The sequence below is a fragment of the Anolis sagrei genome, chromosome X (genome assembly GCF_037176765.1).
Source record: "Anolis sagrei isolate rAnoSag1 chromosome X, rAnoSag1.mat, whole genome shotgun sequence".
NCBI classification, from domain to species: Eukaryota; Metazoa; Chordata; class Lepidosauria; order Squamata; family Dactyloidae; genus Anolis; species Anolis sagrei.
In genome coordinates, this window is record NC_090034.1 from 80,400,926 (window position 1) to 80,420,796 (window position 19,871).

Sequence of the window (19,871 nt, forward strand, 5' to 3'; positions counted from 1 at the left end):
AAGAAAGAAAAGAACATTTGGCACAGAAAGGCCTTTATTTTTTGGACACATAAACACAAAATCCCTGCAGGCTAAAAAAAAAAAGGAAAACAAATCAAAATACACTGCAGTTAATACACAGCCAGCATTTCGTAACAGAGGGGCTGCTAGACCCCTCTTTCCCCCAAAAAGGGGTTTCATTTCCTTAAAAGAAAAAGTACCTCGTATTGCTATAGACATACATCCAAGTCCCATTTTCATAAAATACAGTTTTTAAAACGTTACAAGTCTAACAATATAGAGAGCAAAAATAATAATAATAAAATAGTACATCCGAAGTCAAAAAAATGAACAAACGCAAACAAGTTTTACATACAAGTTTTCCGGCTCTAGACATAGAAATATCACCAAAAAATGTGTCCATAGCAAGGTAGAAAGAAAATTCTGGAGTGATATTCACAGACGATCCTTTTTCTTCTTCTTCTTGCTCAAACTGCTTTAAGGGGGGGAAACCCTCGCAGTCGGAATAAGTCTTGATACAAATGCCCTCTGAGCCCCGCTTTCCGAAAATGAAAGCCAGGTAGCAATGGAGCAAAAGGGGAAGGGGATCTCTCCTTGGGGGGGACTTTGGGGGCCCCTTCGCCTCTCGCTGGGACTTGGTCTCTGTCCATCTGTCCGAGAGAGGCTTGGGATGTCGATCGGAGGAGAGGCCCAGGAAGGCTGATTTTCACTTCCCTTGGATCCCTCTTTGGGAGCCAGGCTTAAAAGGCCTTCTCTTTTGGGCATATAATGGTTGGCAAAGCCTTGGCTGATGGAGAGCCACCCATCGCTCCAACTTGCCCTCCTCTCTTGGCCGTTATCCCAAGGACCCCCATTGGCTACATTTGAAAACCTTCCACAACATGCAGCTAAAGAAAGGGGAAGGGAAAGCATCCAAAGAAACAAACCCAAACACACTCTTAAACCTACAGCTACCGAATGCACGTCTTCCCATTGATTGACACATGCGCCTGTTGATCACTGGGGCCAAACTTCCAAGGAGCGCAGTCGATACATGAATCAGGGCCAGATCCTAACAAATAGGGTTTTCGGAGGTCATTTCATCTGCTGCTCCGGTCACCAAAATGCCGCCCTCTCCTTCCATCGACCTTCGGCTTTGGAAAGTCTGCCCCAAAGACATCATCATCGCTCTCCAGCGACTGAACAATATTATTCTGATTTTTGCACAGCAGACAATGTCCGACAAGGGCAAATAAGAGGGGAAAGCCATGAAATAAATCCCAAGAAAGTGCAAAAAGTTGGCAAAGAACATATTTTGAGGGGTCAAAAGGGGAGGAAAAACCATAAACTGCATCGAAAATAATATACTGCAGCCATATTTTCTTTTTTCATCACAAAGACGACTTTGAAAGATAACTGTGGCTTGTGAGACAGAAGGGAAAATATATATACATACACGTAAGGATTGTGTTTTCCTCTGATAAAAAAGGCAAAAGTTGATCGAAGTCATTTCTCCTTGGCTTTGTTTTACCAAATGGGCCAGAAAAGCCATTTCAGAGCTTTGTTAAAATTCCTATCTGCAGAGTTTGGGGCCAAAGCTAGTTATCTCCATCTCCATCATCATCATCATCATCATCATCACTACTATTGCATTGTTGAAAGCTTTCATGGCTGGAATCACTGGGTTGTTGTGAATTTTCCAGGCTGTATGGCCATGTTCCAGAAGCATTCTCTCCTGACGTTTGGCCTGCATCTTTGGCAGGCATCCTCAGAGAGGATGTGAGGAGAGAATGTTCGGAAACATGGCCATACAGCCTGGAAAACTCACAACAACCCATCATTACTATTATTGCAAATGCAGCCAAACTGGGGAGGAAGGGGGTGAATATAGGTTTGATGCAAATACCTCCTTCAGTGGCAAGTTTCAGTGGTGTTTTGAGGAGGAAACTTTGGGGAAAGAGGCCAAAGCTCCCTTCTTCCTAGACCAGGATTCAAATCTGGGAGCAACTTCCGCCTTTCCTCAACAAAAGAAGCCAAGTAAAAGCATGTCTCCCTCATATTCATATTAATTATATATATATATATATATATATATATATATATATATATATATATATATATATATATATGCTTTGTCATATCATTCCACTGATATTCGGTAGACTCAAGGCTCAATTGGGAAACAAGGGCATGTTTCTGTCCTTGGACGCCATCTACTTCTGGACAGAACAACATGCACTTATTCCCATTCTCTGCACATCCGGCTCGCATATCTCAAGCCATGTCCTTCCCTAGTGCAATAAAGGAAAAAATTAAAAATGCTACATACTAAAACAGGGGCTTTCAACCCTCTTCAAGGTGCCTCAGGTCTCTCCTTGGGTTTGGGGCAGCAAGAGTTTCATGAAGTCTTGCTGCTATTTTCTCCCTGAACAAGCATTCTTTAAAAAGGAAAAGGAAATGAGAAATAAAGGAAAGCAACAGACGAACAAAAGCAGCGGTCACCCTCTCTTTCTCTTGGTATTTGTTACACGGGTGAGGTATCTTAAGGGGGAGGGGAGATAAGAGTCCAATACACTCAGTCTCTAAGCCTGTCTACAGTGCTTCCCTACTGTCTAATAAAGAAAAGAAGAATCAGTTTGCCAACCTCCAATGAAATTGGAAGAAGCAGCTTACATCAATGTACCCTTGTGAAGCCAAAACAACAGGGTTCGGAAGTCAAACATCCCAAGTAATAGTAGCAGTAGTAAAAATAATAATAGTTGCCTCCAAGTTTTGCCTCAAAAGCCCGGTGGTGCATTGGGTTAAACCCTTGTGCCGTCAGGACTGAAGTTCGAATCCGGGGAGAACACAGATGACTCCCTCTGTCAGCTCCAGCTCTTCATGCAGGACATGAGAGAAGCCTCCCCACAAGGATAGTAAAAACATCAAAACATCCAGGCATCCCCTAAGCAACGTTCTTGCAGACGGTCAATTCTCTCACACCAGAAGCAACTTGCAGTTTCTCAAGTCGCTCCTGACATGCACAAAAAAACAACAAAACCTCCAAATGAAGCAGAACCTATTGCTAGCCTTGAGGTCTCCAGTGCGAAGGTGCACAAGTTGAGAGTCAACTGTTGGCAGTGGTGCCATGGTATCCCGTTTCCACGCATCATGTGCCAACATTCATTCGCACAGCACGGGGCTCTATGATATTCTGAGGGGGCCCTCATCTTCCCTACGGCCTCAGCCTTCCTTTTGCATTGCACACTTCAGTGGAAAGGAAAGAGCCCCCAATTCATAGAAGCAAGAAAAAGAGACATTACATTTTTGTACACTTCACACATGCTACTGAGTGCTATCGGTACATGCGGGCGACCTAAATTTCTCATAGAAACAAACAGTTTTTTTAAAATGCTGGTTCAAAAGTCTTTTTGATTGCTACCATCGACACTATACACAGCTGTACATATTGGCAACCGAGCCTTTCTCCTATTCGGAACATGAGCTTTATAAAAAAAGGGGGCTGGACAGACCAACGGTGGATACAAAACGGTTAAAAATAATCATCCATAAAAAGCATGAAGGGAGCCTCGACCAATCTTCTTTTCTCATTGAGAACTAGTTTCTTTCTTTTTGAGTCAATCTATACAAGAAGGCCAGCTGTAACTCATGTAAAGTATATTTGACTAGAAAAGTTACGGCCGGAGCATATATTATTTTTTTTAAAAAAAGAAAAGAAGAAGTTATTGCCAAAGTTAAAACCTTCTATGAAAAAGAGTATTAAAAATGACATCATCAAACACAGCAGCATAAAATGGGCACTTTTGTCATGTCTGAAAAATACCTAGAACTAATAGTTTAGGACTCTGTCGCATGGTTTAAAAGAGGGGAAAGATGCTTGGCATTCAGAGCCATCCAGTGGCAGTTGTAACTCTCTCATTCATATATATATATATATATATATATATATATATATATATATATGGATTTTTGTTTTAGACCTGCCAAAGGGCCTCGCTGTCCACTTACGTCACACATTCACAGAACCAGAACCACCGAGTCGAATGCGCCGTTATAGTGCAATTGCTGTGCAGCCCACGACTGACTGACTGCAGAGAGATTTACAAAAAGAGAACGATAGTAAAACCAAGCGGAACAAAACAAAACAAACTCCCCAAGTGATACCTCTGAAAGTTAATGCTTTCTTAAAAGGCATTTACAGTAAAAGTTCTGTGTGATTAAAGTCTATGTATATATATATATATATATGGCCCCCGCAAGAGAAAGAGAGTGGAACACGATGTTTCGCCGCATCCAGAGGCTTCATGAAGCAGGGACGAAGAGGAATCTGGCATCTCGGCGAGCTTAAGGGGAACAAAGAGGTAACTTAAAACAGATTAGCAAAATATTTCAATAAAAACCTTTTTTTTAAAACAACGTGCCCGGTCCTTTAAAAATTCTCCTTTTAGGAAGAATCAGCCTCTTGCACTTTTGAGGTAAAAATTCAGTCCGATGCAAAGACTGTCTATGAAATTTCCGTTTGCTGAAAATCACAAAATAAAAATGGCTCAATTGCATCTGCTTCCCAAGGGGCCGCCAGCGCCGTCGGTTCAGTGCAATTGTCCAAGCTGCTGCTGCTGCTGCTGGTGGGCCGCCAGGGATCCAACCAGGCCCCCAGAGCCGGCCGGTCAGTCGTTCAGTCGGCGGAGGCCGCATCCCAGTTCCCTCGCCTCCCCAGGGTCCCCATCAGGCGAAATACATGGTGTGCTGGGTGTCGTGGTGGATCTGCACTGCCTTGGCCAGCGCCTGCGGGTCACGGCCGTTGCTCTGTCCCGAAACATGGCTCCCTTCAGCACTGAAAGGAAACAGACGTAGAGTTTGCAAGGTGACCCCACAGCAACTGGTCTCAGGGATGATGTCCCCTTGAGGCAGGAAAACAGCATCCTGTGGCATGACTGTTCTGGCCAAGCTGTTTTCCTGTTTCTTGGCAGGGGGTTGGACTGGATGGCCCATGAGGTCTCTTCCAACTCTATGATTCTATGACTCTATTTACACACGCTGGGGCTTCTTCCACAAAGAATCCTGGTTGGAAGAGAGCCCAAGGCTCATCCAGGCCATCCCTGTTCTTCCATGAAGGGAGACGTCATCCAAGCTCTCCTGACAGAGTGCCATCCAGCCTGTGCTTAGAAACCTCCAGAGAATGAGACTCCACCATACTCCACACAAGCGCCATTCAGTCCAACCCCTTTTGCCATTCAGGAAAACACAATCAAAGCACCCCCAATAATGGCCACCTATCCTGCAAAGAAGGAGACTCCATGGCAACAGCCTATTCCACTATCCAACAGCTCTGCCAGTCAGAAGTTCTTCCTAACATTTAGGTGGGATCTTTTTCCTTGAAATTTGAACCCATGATTCAATTGGGTCCAGAACAGCAAAAAAAACAACAACAAACAAACAAACAAAAAAACGTGCGCCCCTTCCTCCTCAATAAGACCTCCTTTAAGATATTTAAACACAGCTATTATGCTCCCTTCTCTCAGCCTTGTCTTTTCCAAGCTAAACAGACCCAGCTCCCTGCACTGCTCCTGATATATTTGATGCATGCATCTGACCACTGATCTGCAGCTTCTTCAGAAGCATTTCAGGTACTTCCCTTAGTGAACATACAAAGAACTACTAAAACTAAGATGCCCTTACAATGCAACCTAGGGATCTGTGGACTTTGGCGGATTTCTCGGAGACCAGTTAGTTTGGAATTTGTTTTGTCATTATAAAATAGCTATTACTCTCTACATTTCCTACATGTTGAGTGCGTCTTAACCTCACTATTCACAATGCCCACATTCCCAAGTGCATTCTCTGTGTAGCCCCCACACACCTCCCTTCCAACTGAACATAACATTTCATTATGTACCCAACTAAGTGGAATGAGGTCGATGTTAGTCATTCCTGACCAATAGCAAACCTAAGGTGAATGTATCACGGGGTTTTCTTGGGAAGATGTGTTCACAGGAGGATTTGCCCTTGTTTTTTGGAGAGTGAGTGACTTGTTCAAGCTGAGGATTCAAAAACTGTGATCTCCAGCATTACCATCCAAGGCACAAACCACTGCACAACCTTATGCCAAATTTCAAAAAGGAATGTAATCCTAATTGTCTAAATACAGCACTATGAACTGAGTGTGCCAAGTGGCAAATGGTCAAACAGCCTGGCTACTGCAAGTGTTGTTCTTCAAGGCAAGAATGACAGAAACTATGAAGAACCTCTACCCAGATTTCTTACCAAACAAATCCAGGCTGGGGAGTGAGTAAAAATGGAGAATTTAACCTCTGAGACCAATTTCAAATGGATGATTTAGCTGTTCCATGTGCCTCACAAAGCCAGCTAAGGATGGCCAACAGAGAAGGGACATCCCTGAGAACCTACAGAACCTGATGCTGGGTTTCACCCAAGAGGGAGGCGCATACCCTGAAGGAAGCCCAATTGACTCACCTGTCGTGGTCTTTGTCCACAAGATGGTACCGGGCCCGAAACGCTACCAGCCGGGCATAGTACGCGGGAGCTGGGATGGAGACAGAGCGTGTGCAGCGGACGTATGTGTGGCAGAGCTGGTAGGTCAGCAGCTGCAATTCATCTGCGGTGAAACAGTTGTCGTCCCACAGGACTTGATAGTGGGAAGGGCGGCTGGTTCCCTGGAAGAAGGAAAACCGGCCACTTGTAAGGGCGGATCCTTAAGCAGGGAAGGACTCATCAACCGAAGGGGCTGCTCCACTGACAGCCAAGTAGTGCATTTGCATCTAGTCATGAGGTTGCCCACCAGACACATTTCAAGGGGCTCAACACCACTGCTTTAGGACAGTGTCAATGGGCACAAATCTGCACAGGAATGTATTTTAATTTTTTTCTGAAAACATTTTTTCTTTTTTTCTACTTTTTTTTACATTTTTTTTTCTATTTTTTATTTTTGAAAAGTTTATTTAAAATAAAGTAATACAATTTATTCGCTTTATACAAATTTACAACTTTGTCAGACTTCTAGTTATTCTAATTTCATCTATTACATATTATACTCAAAGATAAGCTGAATTTTTCAGCCCTTTTTCTGAGCTGAAGAAGTCTCCCTTGTCTTATTATGGGGTCAAGCCAGGCAGCGGAGCCTGGAGGCTATTGCTTGCAATATATGATATATTTCTCTCTCCTCTTCACCTCCCTTGACAGTGTGTTTTCTTTTCCAGTCAAAAGGGAGGGAAGGAGGGAAAGGAGATGTATTTCATGCCCTCCTTGTTTGTATGGCTCTCTTTCAAACCCACCCAATTTCCTGGCTTTTTTTCTGTGTAAGTGTATTAACCTTATATGTGCATTTTGTTCCCTTGGAAGTTTTCCCCTCATATGTTTGCAGGTCTTTGCAAATCCTATATACATAGTGTATAGATATCTAGAGATTTCAATGTAGCTGTATATCTGTATCTATATGTATGTTATTTTTATATATGAATTTTCCCCTCACGTGTTAGCAAGTCTCTGCAAATCTTATACAGGTATAGATTATCAATAAATATATAGAGATAACTAGATATCTGTAAATCCGTGTTTGTGTGTGTATATAATTTTATATATGAATTTTCCCCTCACATGTTGCAAGTCTTTGCAAACCCTACTGTATATAATGTATATAGAGATGTCTAGATTGATATATATGAATATAGATATATAGGGCTTGCAAATATCGAAGGAGGGAAATGCACACACACACACACACACACACACACATATATATAGAGAGAGAGAGGAGTTTCAAATGTTTTGGGAAAATGCCTATGTGAAATTCCCATATATAATTATAGATCTATATCTAGTTTTGTTTGTATTGAATGTTTGCCTGTTACTATGTTCGAAGCCGGCCTGAGTCCCTATGGGGAGATAGGGAGGGACACAAATGTATTATTAAGTTATTGTTGATACCATATTGTTTTTGTTGACCCTACCTTTCCACTTCCAGAGCTAGTTTACTGATTTTCTTTGATAAATATTTTTTAAAAAAAGCTAACCTACTGATGCCTCAAATAATGTAATTTTATTGGCATCTACTTCAATTTTGAAATTTACCAGTAGCTGCTGCATTTCCCACCCTCGGCTTAAACTTGAGTCAATAAGTTTTCCCAGTTTTTTTGTGGTAAAATTAGGTGCCTTGGCTTATATTCAGGCCGGCTTATACTTGAGTATATACAGCATTTAAGATTTTTATTTACCCTTATTCTTACTTTCAGCTACAGTAACGAACCCACAAATACCAAGCCATCCTCAGCAATGCTGCAACCAAAGTTGCTCTTTACCTGAATCCCCGCGTGGCTACAGAGGTAAAAGTCGAATTCGGAGGGATGCGTGATGGTGCTGTCCACAGTGGTGCCTGCTGGGACATTGCCACTCTTCCCCACCTGATGGAAGGACAAAAGCCACAAACATGTTTATCCGAGACCACAGTTTCAACGTCAACCATATAACTTACCCTGGCCACAAATATGCCTCAAAACTAGCCTAAAAGAGTATGCTAGGAACACGGCTGCAACTAACACCTGGAAGGAACGTTGAAATTATCCTGTTATATTAACTACTATATTAACGTGGTCCTTGTACACCTAACTTTTGGTTTTCTTTTTCACATCAGCTTTTCAAAGCTCTAGGCTTTGAGTATTTCAGGAAAATCTGCTCCCTGCCTTCAAGCCTCCTGAAGCTTTCCCATATTGCTATACAACAGGCATGGGCAAACTTTGGCCCTCCAGGTGTTTTGGACTTCAACTCCCACAATTCCTAATAGCCTACTGGCTGTTAGGAATTGGTAGAGTTGAAGTCCAAAACACTTGGAGGGTCAAAGTTTGCCCATGATTGCTATACAGTATTTCAGTGCTGAGATCAGACTTGAAATATACACAGGAGTAGCATTTTCTGCATCTACGCTCAGCTCCCAAGCATTTCAACTTTTTGTTAAAGACATTCAATGCCATAAAACACATGTGTTGAACTCAAGGCCCATGGGCTGAATCCAGCCTGCCATGTTCTTTTGTGGGGCCCTTCAGATGCTAGACTACAACTCCCATATTTCTCAGCATTTGACATCATGATTAGAGCAGATGGGAATTGAGATACAGTCACATCTGGAGGGCTGCAGTTTGTTCTGTTTGGTCAGGAGAGTGGGTTTTGGATTGAGATACAAGGCTTACAGACATGATGCCTGAAGTTAAAATGCCCATAAACCCTTCCCCAACCTCAGAGCCACAAGTGCTATTGGGCTGCAATTCTCATCATCTCCAATATGGATGGCAGACAATGAGAAGTGAAAGATCTTGGAGTCCTCGTGGGGAACAAGTTAAACATGAGCCAACAATGTCTTGCAGCTACTAAAAAAGCCAATGAGATTTTGGCCTGCATCAATAGGAGTCTAATATCTAGATCCAAGGAAGTTAGGATACCCCTTTATTCTGCCTTGGTCAGACCACACCTGGAATCACACTGTGTCCAGTTCTGGGCACCACAATTGAAGGGAGATGTTGATTCTAAGCTGGAAAGTGTCCAGAGGAGGGTGACTCGAATGATCAAGAATCTGGAGAACAAGCCCTCTGAGGAGCGGCTTAAAGAGTTGGGAATGTTTAGCCTGCAGAAGAGAAGACTGAGAGGAGACATGATGGCCATGTATCAATATGTGAGGGGAAGTCATAGGGAGCAGACTTGTTTTCTGATGCCCTGGAAACTGGCTTCAAACTACAAGAAAGGAGATTCCGCCTGAACATTAGGAAGAACTTCCTGACTGTGATAGCTGTTCAGCAGTTAAATGTTCTGTCTCAGAGTGTGGTGGAAGATCCTTCTTCGAAGGCTTTGAAACAGAGGCTGGATGGCCATCTGTCAGGGGGCTTTAATGCTATTTTCCTGCTTCTTGACAGGTTGGACTAGATGACCCACAAGGTCTCTTCCAACTCTATGATTTCATGAGTTTTCATTCAATAACATCTAGGGACTCAAACTGGGCAAAATCGAAAGAGCATCGACCACTATGTAAAAAACCTCTAGCTGGCCTTCTGTCTCCACGGATTCTGCGTCCATGGATTCAAGGGCCCTCTGAAGGTAACTCTCAGGCTGATGTGGCCCTCAATGGAAACGGGTTTGACATCCCTCCATAAGATGTTAAAAGGAATATCCCAGAGTCAACATACTTTGTGAAAATGCAACCTGATGAAATGTGATGAGAAACCCCATCCTCCATCTCTAGCAATAATCCTTCCCTAGGAGTAGTCCAATTTAACAAGGTGGCTCCTTCCCTCCCATCAGCCCAGCTTTACCTACCCTTTCTGTTTTGTCAGCGCAGAAGAGCCTTGTGTGGTGCCTTTTCTGAACAACGATGTAGGTGATCCCAGGCCGATAGTCTTCTTCTAAACTGATGCAGGCCTTTCGGATGGCTATGAGCTCTGGCCAGGCAACCTAGAAAAGGGTGAAAGCTTGACATCAATTGCTTGCCTGGTCTCTTTGAGACAATGGATTATACGCAGACCTGGAGAGGAGGCCTAGCAGAATAGTGGGATTTAAGGCAGTCATGGTTATGTTGAGGAGGCTTTCATTCAATGTGATATGAAATGTATTCATTTGTTTAAAAGGTTGCTGTGAGTTTTCTAGCCTGTATGGCCATGTTCCAGAAGCATTCCTTCCTGACGTTTCGCCCACATCTATGGCAGGCATCCTCAGAGGTTGTGAGGTTTGTTGGAAACAAGGCAAGTGGGGTTTATATATCTGTGGAATGTCCAGGGTGGGAGAATGAACTCTTATCTGTTTGAAGCAGGTGTGAATGTTGCAACTGACTAGCTTGATCCCTCTTGTCCTTTGCTGAACATAGCATTTATTGGATTTTCTTAGCTGGTTCTGCAGGTAGTTTGTATGTTATGTTTCTTCATCAGCTTCCCTCTCCGGTCAGTGGTTCTTTTTATATATGGTAAGAACACCGATGAAGAAACACAGCATGCAACTGTGGACTAGTCTAAATAGGGACCACTAAACGCAGCATTCCCCAAACACAAATCAAGGAACATGAAAGGCACTGCAGACTAATTCAACCTGAGAAGTCAGCCAGAGCAGAGCACCTGATGAACTAACCTCGACACAGAATATTATTTGAGAACACGGAAATGCTGGACCACTCTAACAACCACAATATCAGACTACACAGAGAAGCCACTGAAATCCACAAGCATGTGAACAATTTCAATAGAAAGGAGGAAACCATAAAAATGAACAAAATCTGGCTATCAGTATTTTAAAAAGCTCAAAAATCTGGACAGTAAAGAAAGAACAACACTCAAAAACAGGAGAATTCCAGACTAGAAACAATCAGGGACAACTAATCACCTTCCAACAAAGGATTCTCCCAGACGGGAGTAGCCAAAGCCTTGAAGCTGCAAGGCTATTCAATGCTAATCAAGGTGATCAATTACAGCATGAATACTTGTCTCAAACAGACAAAGAGTTCTTTCTCCCACTCTGGACATTCCACAGATATATAAACCCCACTTGCCTAGTTTCCAACAAACCTCACAACCTCTGAGTATGTCTGCCATGGATGTGGACAAAACGTCAGGAGAGATTGCTTCAGGAACATGGCCATACAGCCCGGAAAACTCACAACCACCAAGTGAAAGCCTTTGACAACACATTTGTTTAAAGTTTTTGCTTTTAACAGAAATATTTATTTTTGCATAATACGTTTTTAAGTATACAGCCAGCTCTTAGTATTCATAAGAGGTTTTAGTTTCTGGCCCCTTTGTGGATATTAAACTCCAAGGATGCTCTAGCCCTAGTATTTACAAAAGATGCCACTCTTTTGTGGATTACATTGCCGAAAAATTCAAATCAAATTAGAGCCTGTATTATTTTATTGGGCATGCAAATCAACAAAAAAGACTAAACAACAAACTGCTGTAGTACATGATCATTGTACTGCAATGATCATTGTACATGGCATGGTTGTGATATGCACAATGTTGGAATAAGCCAGACCTTCTGACAAGAGAAGAATGGATTGGAAAAAATTTTCTAACAGTGCAAATGGATAAATTGGCAATGATGAACAAAGGAAAAACTGCAAAAAAAAAAAAAGACTTTATCAAAGACTGGGAACCATTTCTAAATTTTGTAAAAATAAAGAAAGAGGAGAAAGTTTTTCCAGAAAACTTCAGAATTTAAACTGTTAGAATTTTTCGTATGGAATTTTCAAATAATAACTATCATGCTAGAAGAAAGAATGGGAAAATATTGTGATAGGAAGTAAGAACCACTCTACATGATAGAAAGCAACTAAAACAGGATGCAAGGGAGGAGGTAAGAGCATAGTCAATACAATCAAGGCACTGGTGTATTCACTATGCAGCAGATTAAGTTGTATATTCTTCCCAGAAAGAAAATAGGACAGTTTGACAATTGGGTCCCAGTTGGTTGTTCTGTATATGTATTGTTGTTCTTTTTGATAAACATGCAAATTTAAAAACAATCTTAGATATAAACATGAAGGCTTCTCTTGGGCTGAAAACCACTCAGAGGTGCCCCAATGCTTCCATGCATCTGGGGGCCATCTGGGGGCCTACCTGTTTCATCTGGCCTTCAGAGACCCCTCCCCTGTAATATATGATGCGCGTGGGCTTGAAGCGCGTGGACTTATAGAATTGGATCAGCAGCTCGCGCACCATGTTGGTCAGGTCCTGGATCACTTCCTGGCTGTAGAGCAGCTCCTGGGAGGTCTCCTGGCGGGATGTTTGCACTCGCACTGTGGCGCAGTAGCGGCTGGGGTGGCCGTCCATGCTGCCCACAACAGCAGCGATGGAGGGCTTCTTCCCATCCCCGGCTGGCGGGTGAGTGACGTCCGCCCCCAGGAAGATCACTGGCTGCTGGAAGACGGAGGGCCTGTCAAAGAGAACGAACGGGGAGAGGTTTCAACAGGGAACCAAGGAAAGGCACCACCATCACCAATCCTTGTTGACAGAAAAAATGAAATGCAAAGACACAAGATGGGTGACACCTGACTCAACAACAGCACATGTGAAAAATATCTTGGAAACGGGTAAAAAATGTGATGCTGCAGCTAAAAAAGTCAATAGGATTTTGGCCTGCATCAGAAGGAATATATTGTCTAGATCGAGGGAAGTCATGGTAGCCCTCTATTTCACTTTGGTTAGACCTCACCTGGAATAATAATTAGTCGTCCAGAGGAGAGCAACTAAAGAGCTGGGTATGTTTAGCCTGCAGAAGAGAAGGTTGAGAGGAGACATGGTGAGGACCATGTTTAAATACCTGAAAAGATGTCATATGGAAGAGGAATCAAGCTTGTTTTCTGCTATCCTGGACACTAGGACTCAATGGAGCTATGGGTTCCAATTACAGGAAAGGAGATTCAACCTTAGGAAGAACTTCTTGACTGTAACAAGAGCTGTCCAACAGTGGAACTCACTACCTCAAAGGGGGGTAGAGGCTCCTTCTATGGAGGCCTTTAAACAGAGGCTGGATGGTCATCTGTCGGGGGTGCTTTTCCTGCATGGCATCATGGGGTTGGACTGGATGGCCCATATGGTCACTTCCAACTCTATTATTCTATTATTAGTGAGTTTATGAAATGCATACATTGATAAACCTGGCAAAGCATTCAACACTTTTGGGAAAATGGTTGAGCTGAGGGCTGCATAATTCCCATGTGCTACAGTCAAAAGTTGAGATTCAAAGTGGTGTTTCCTGAACCCTCTGATGCTGAGGAATGAGAACTTTGTCCCTCATAGTGTGGTAAGGAAGGGGAGCATATCTGTGCCTATTTGTTATAATGGTTCCTTTCTTTCCCAAAAAGTCTCCAGGGATGGACAGCTGATGGATTATGGGTTGCCATCAGACCATGGACTACCAGTTTGAATAGCACTAGTATAATGGACAGAGAGATGGTTCAGGATGTGCTCACTAAATTACTCTGTACAAACACATCCTGACAAATACTGGCTTGGGTTTGGCTCAGGGCATCCATCGGCCAGTCCATAACTGATTGTGTACATCTGAACCAAATGGTTCAACCAGTTGTGTCATTCAGACCACAGATTTCAAATAGCAATAAGAAAGACTACAGGTTATATAACAGAATTCGCACATTTCCACATGTTTCACTATTACGGTTCTGACCTTGTTGTGTGCCTTCAAGATTCCTAAATTTCATAGTTCCTGTAAAAGCAGGTTTTGCCATTTCCCCCCTCCGAGATATAGTCAGCAGCACAAAATTTAGCCTCTGTTATAGTGATCCATGATTCACTACTCTCTCTGAGATATTTTAAATAGTATTCACTTCCGCCAGGGATCTTCTGCACAATGGGAGTAATAAAAGCAGCTCAAATGTTTCTGTAAAAGTGGCAATGTAACCGGATATGTCTGGTACTTTCCATGTCATCCAGACCACATGCATATAAGAACATTAAAAAGAATCTATATGGGATAATATAATCCTAACAGAAAAGAAACTTATAACAAAAATCTATAAGACCCTATTAAAGTAGTCAACAGAAACTGAGTGAGTAAAAGACTGTATGATTAAATGGGCAGCCAACTTTGGGCATTAAATCAAGCTGGAGGAATGGGAAAGAATATGGAATAACAAATTAAAATACACATATGCATATGACCTGAAAGAAAATTGGTATAAAATGATGTATATAACTCCCCAAAAGTTGGCACAATGATATAAAATCACACAAGATAAATGCTGGAAATGCGAAACACATGTGGGGACTTTCTACCACATGTGGTGGTCTTGTAAAGTAGCAAATAACTATTGGAAGAATGTACAGGAAAGAATTCAGAAAATATTGGAAATAAGAATTGAAACCGGAATATTTCCTAGTAGGTAGGGTAGATATGGAGTTAGATAAAAATAAGGATAAATTGTTCAATTATTTTGTCACGGCTGCCAGAATAACGTATGCAAGAAACTGGAGATTGGATGTCAACCAAATCCCCCTTCCTTTCCCTGCCTCCCTTTTCCACCCCATACCGTACCTTATATTCCCAGGAAATAATCACCTTCCCTCGGGTAAAAGTTGCCTATAAGTTTCTTCCTCATTCTGATTATCCCCATTTTATATTATTGTATTAAATATTTCTATCATTAAAAACTATTCACATAAAAAGAACATTAAATCTAGTCAGGCTGAAGGCTTTCCTGAATTTAGGAACATCTAGCTTGGATAAGCATGTAACTCGCTGGAGTGAACACCGTATGTGATTTTTAATTTCTGGGTACCTGCTCATTTCTTCCAAATGCCCTTGCAACTCCACATCTCCATTAAAGCCTGAATGTTATTGCCTTTAATCTGACCTTTGATGTGGTACCAGCACATTGTTTATCCCGCCGAGCTTCGCATTGATCTTCAGGCAGAGGTTGGACAGAGTCTGCGGTGAGGTTTTCACGACATTTTTCACCTGGACACATTGGGTGGCCATGCCGAGAAGGGTGTCCCCAACACGCTTGACTTCAGCTGTAAGGGAAAGATGGAGGTGGGGGGAATAGATTTGCTTCAGATTGCCTTTTTGTTAAGGCTTCACGACTGGGACTGCTCGCACAGATAATACCAGGTTGCATAACAACACTGTGGGAGAAAATGAGATGCCAAGTACCCCAAAACACAACAGAAGGTGCACCAGCTGTGGGGATTGTGCCAAATGCTCTCTCTTACCATAGACAGGCGTCTTTCCAGGGAGAATCACTACGATGAGCTGCAACCCAACATAAGTCAGTTTCAAGTGTTTGAACATGGGCTCCACACTGTCAGCCCCCTGGGCGTATTTGCAGAAGCACGGCTGGCCCTGGATGGGCATCCCGGCATCCTTGGAGATCTTGCGTAGCTGGTCGGTGAAGCTCCTGCAGAAAAACATTGAGCTCTTGAAGGCAACGGCACAGGAAACCCGACAGTTTGAAATCCCTTCCATTTAAGCACTAAGCACAATGGGATTCACAGGGATGAGACACAATGGCCACCATCTGAAGTGACATTGAGAGAAGATCAAATGCAGGAAAGGAATGCGAGTTGAGGGAACTGGCAGCTCAAAGAAGCCTCTGGATGAGAACTGCAATGCCCAGTAGGGCTTTGGCCAGTTAAGCTTCTGGGACCTGCAGTGAGTCCAACAATATACTGAAGACCATGTGATTACCGCAGCTACTATACAATTAAACAAGAAGGAACAAATTGGAGTGTCACATCCCATGCCTTGCTTACCATAGCAACAGAATACAAGGCTAAATGAACTTTGGCAAGATCCATCAAGACAGTTCTGTGGTCACAGTAAAGCAAGGGGGTCTAGCTCATTTCCATTGAGGGTCACATCAGCCTTATGATTGCCTTCAAAGGGCCCTTGAATCAATGGACAGAGAATCCGTGGATATAGAGGACCAACTATATATTTTTCACTTAGCATTCAGTACTCTTTAGTTTTTTCACCCAATTTGGATTCCTATGTGCTATTGAACAACAAGTCCCGTCATTTTTTATTATCTGCCATACAGACTGAGGATGATGGGAATTGTAATCCAACAGCCCTTGTGGCTCTGAGGCTGGGGAAAGATTCAAGGATGTTTTAAATCCAGATCATACCCATGAACTTTGTATCTCAACCCAAACCCTACTATCCTGACTCAGCAGAACAAACTACAGCCTCACAGATGTTCCTGGATCCCAACTCCCATCAGCTTTAGTCATGATGTCTAATGATGAGGAATAGAGTGGTTGTGTTTCAGCATTTGGAGGGCCACATAAAAGGACAGGAAGGGATGAATTTGTCCTGCAGGCCTTGAGTTAGACACATGTGCAAGAAAGGAACTGAATTGACAATCTGTACCTAGAAACTGGGAAATATCTTAAACTCCCAAATAGCTAAGAGCCAGCAAGGGCTAATGGTGGGTCTTGGGAGATCTAGGCCTTGCTGAGCCATTTATTTCACTAAATAACCCTACTGCTAATAAACAGAATTCCAAGGAAGATGAAATGGGGAGGAGGTTGCCCCGAGTTCCTAGGAGGCAAAACAGAATATCAATGTATCTAATAGAACAAAAATAAAGCCAGCATTCTCCATATACATATTTTTGTGCCTTCCTGTTCAGTCAGTTTACCAATTTACAGAAACAAATTCCTAAAGAAAAGGCTACTGCATGCCATTAAGTGATGCTAAGCAAAACAAAACGAACTCCACACACCATGAAACCAAAGCGACTTACTTCAAGAGGTCTTCCCGGCATTGTTTCTGAGGCGCAAAGCAGGCCACGGCCCAAACTTTAATTTCAATGCCAGCATAGAATTGCTTTCCTCTCATATCCCAGACACCCTGATTTGGTGTAGCCACAGTCTTGTTCTGAAGAAGATCCAGAAATGAAACACAGTTCTTTTAAATAATTATTTTATGAATTGCCAGTGGAAATGCTGTGCAGTCTTTTGGTGACTGGTGGTATTTTAGCTGCAGTTTTAGTATATCTTTATTTTAAGAACAATAACAATAATCATCATCATTTTTATTTCTTACCCACCTCTCCTCATGGCTCAAGGCAGGGCCCAACATAGTTAAAACACATCATATAAACATTCAGTAATATCAGGTAAAGATAAAGGTTTCCCCTGACATTAAGTCTCGTCATGTTCAACTCTGGAAGGTGGTGCTCATCTCCATTTCTAAGCCGAAGAGCCAGCCGCATAACTGCATGGAGCGCCATTACCTTCCTGCCAGATCAGCACCTATTGCTCTACTAACATTTGCATGTTTTAGAACTGCTAGGTTGGCAGAAGCTGGGCCTAACAGCAGGAGCTCACCCTGCTCCCCGGATCTGAACTGCTGACCTTTCCATCAGCAAGTTCAGCAGCTCAGTGGTTTAACATGCTGCACCGCCTTTCAGTAAATACATATATTAAAATATAGTTCTGTAAAATACATCTATTTATAACGTATTTCTGGAAATTACACATTAAAATATGCAGAGCAATTTAAAACTCATAGTGAAAAATTAACTGGGTAGGCCTGCCCGAAGAAAATTCGTATTAAAATAGCTGCAAGCCTCAAGTCTAACACAGCTGTGCATGTTTAGAATTTCAAGTCTGATCTCTGTAATGTTTATTGTTTTTCTACTTACCCGGCCTCCGTATTGCAACATTGGTGCAGGCAACACCCTGCCTGTCAGCTCCGTCATCTCATTATGGACAACGATCCCAAACTCCTTCAGATATGGATCAGGCCCACCGACCATGCTGTTACTCTTGACCTGGCCACAGAGATAGAAACAACACGGCAACTCATAGAATCATAAAGATCATAAGGCTCATCCAGTCAAACCTGCTTGTTTTGCCAGGGTCCTCTTTGACCCTTCCCATTTCTAAAAGATCAAGTCTGAGCTACTCACCAATCTACTAATCTCTTCCTGCCTGTCTGGTGCAGAGCGAGCTGTGGCCTTGATCATTGTGGACGTCTGATTGTCTGTCAGCTTCTTGATACAGCGCTGGCCAGCTACGATATTACACACCTAGGATCAGAAACACAACATTGTAAACAAGTCACAAAGCAACACAGTCGAAAGTAAGAAGGAGAACTGCCACAGTGTTTTACCTCTAGAGGCAAATATGTGTGTTTCTGCTCCTGTCCCACTTGGAGGCATGGAAGATGAGGGTATTTCAACTGCAGGCTATACTTCTGCTTAAAATACTGTGCAACGGTGCACTCCATGGCCTGACCGTTTTCCAGCTGCAGAGGGAATCTGTGGGAGGAAACAAGTACTGGATTAGAGAGTCAGCCTTGTGTAACAGATAAAGCCAGACTGGAGGGACCTTGGTTCAAATCCTCACGCAGCAAGACATTCAATGACAAAACCTTGTTGCTCCCTACATATTATCCTGAGCTGCATCATAGGGCAGTTGTGGAAAGGGAGGGGGGCAATCACCTATACTGTGACTGAACTCCCGTGAGGAAAAATGAGATACAAATATAATTGAATCTTCACCAAACAAAAATGTCTCTATACAAGCAGTCCACAAAGTTACAAACAAGAGAGGTTAAGTTGAATTTGTTTGTAAGCCGGAACAGGCACATTTTAAAAAGTGTAACTCCACACACACACACTTTAGATCTCATAGAGATGGGTTTGTTCTTTAGTTGAACTTGTATGTCAGTCGGAACAGGTACATTTTTTAAGTGTAACTCAAGCCAAATATCAAATCATAGAATCATAGGGTTGGAAGAGACCTCCAGTCCAACCTCCTGCCAAGAAGTAGGGAAATTGCCCCCAAAGCAGGAGCCTCGACCACACTCCAGGGCAAAGGTTCCACTGCTGAACAGCTCTCTCTCACAGTTCGGAATTTCTTCTTAATGTTTGGGTAGAATCTCCTTTCCTGTAGTGTGAAGCCATTGTTCTCCAGGGTAGCAGAAAACAAGCTTGTTCCCTCCTCCCTATGACTTCCCATCACATCTTGAAACATGGCCCTCATCATGTCTCCTCTCAGCCTTCTCTTCTGCAGGCTAAATATGCCCAACTTTTTAAGTCACTCCTCATGGGGCTTGTTCTCCAGACCCTCCGGCTTATATGTAAATAAGCTTTAGATCTCATAGATAAAAGTTAACACCTATATCATGTTTGTTTTATTGCCTGTGCCCCTGTTCAGTATATTTCACCTCACTAACTTGGGGACCCCTACAGGCGCAGCGGGTTAAACCACTGAGCTGCTGAACTTGCTAACTAAAAGGTTGGTGGTTCGAATCTGGGGAGCGGGAATCTGGGGAGCTGTTAGGTCCAGCTTTTACAAACCTAGCAGTTCGAAAACATGCAAGTGTGAGTAGATCAACAGGTACCGCTTCTGTGGGAAGGTAATGGCGCTCCATAC

At 42.8% G+C, this 19,871-nt stretch overlaps 1 protein-coding gene across 2 annotated transcripts in view; it reads right to left on the reverse strand.

The window, feature by feature from the left end:
- Positions 1-16: 16 nt before the first annotated feature.
- LOC132780490 (protein argonaute-4) overlaps positions 17-19,871 on the reverse strand; it is a 40,159-nt gene continuing 20,304 nt past the window's right edge. For both annotated transcript variants that reach the window (XM_060784206.2, XM_060784205.2), the window contains exons 8-18: positions 18,604-18,751; positions 18,401-18,520; positions 18,134-18,262; positions 17,231-17,364; positions 15,696-15,880; positions 15,338-15,497; positions 12,582-12,897; positions 10,297-10,431; positions 8,295-8,396; positions 6,454-6,653; positions 17-4,813 (exon numbers count right to left, since the gene is read on the reverse strand). In XM_060784206.2, the coding sequence (XP_060640189.1) occupies positions 4,705-4,813; positions 6,454-6,653; positions 8,295-8,396; positions 10,297-10,431; positions 12,582-12,897; positions 15,338-15,497; positions 15,696-15,880; positions 17,231-17,364; positions 18,134-18,262; positions 18,401-18,520; positions 18,604-18,751 (1,738 nt within the window). In that variant the 3' untranslated portion in view covers positions 17-4,704. The remainder of the gene's footprint in view (positions 4,814-6,453; positions 6,654-8,294; positions 8,397-10,296; positions 10,432-12,581; positions 12,898-15,337; positions 15,498-15,695; positions 15,881-17,230; positions 17,365-18,133; positions 18,263-18,400; positions 18,521-18,603; positions 18,752-19,871) is intronic.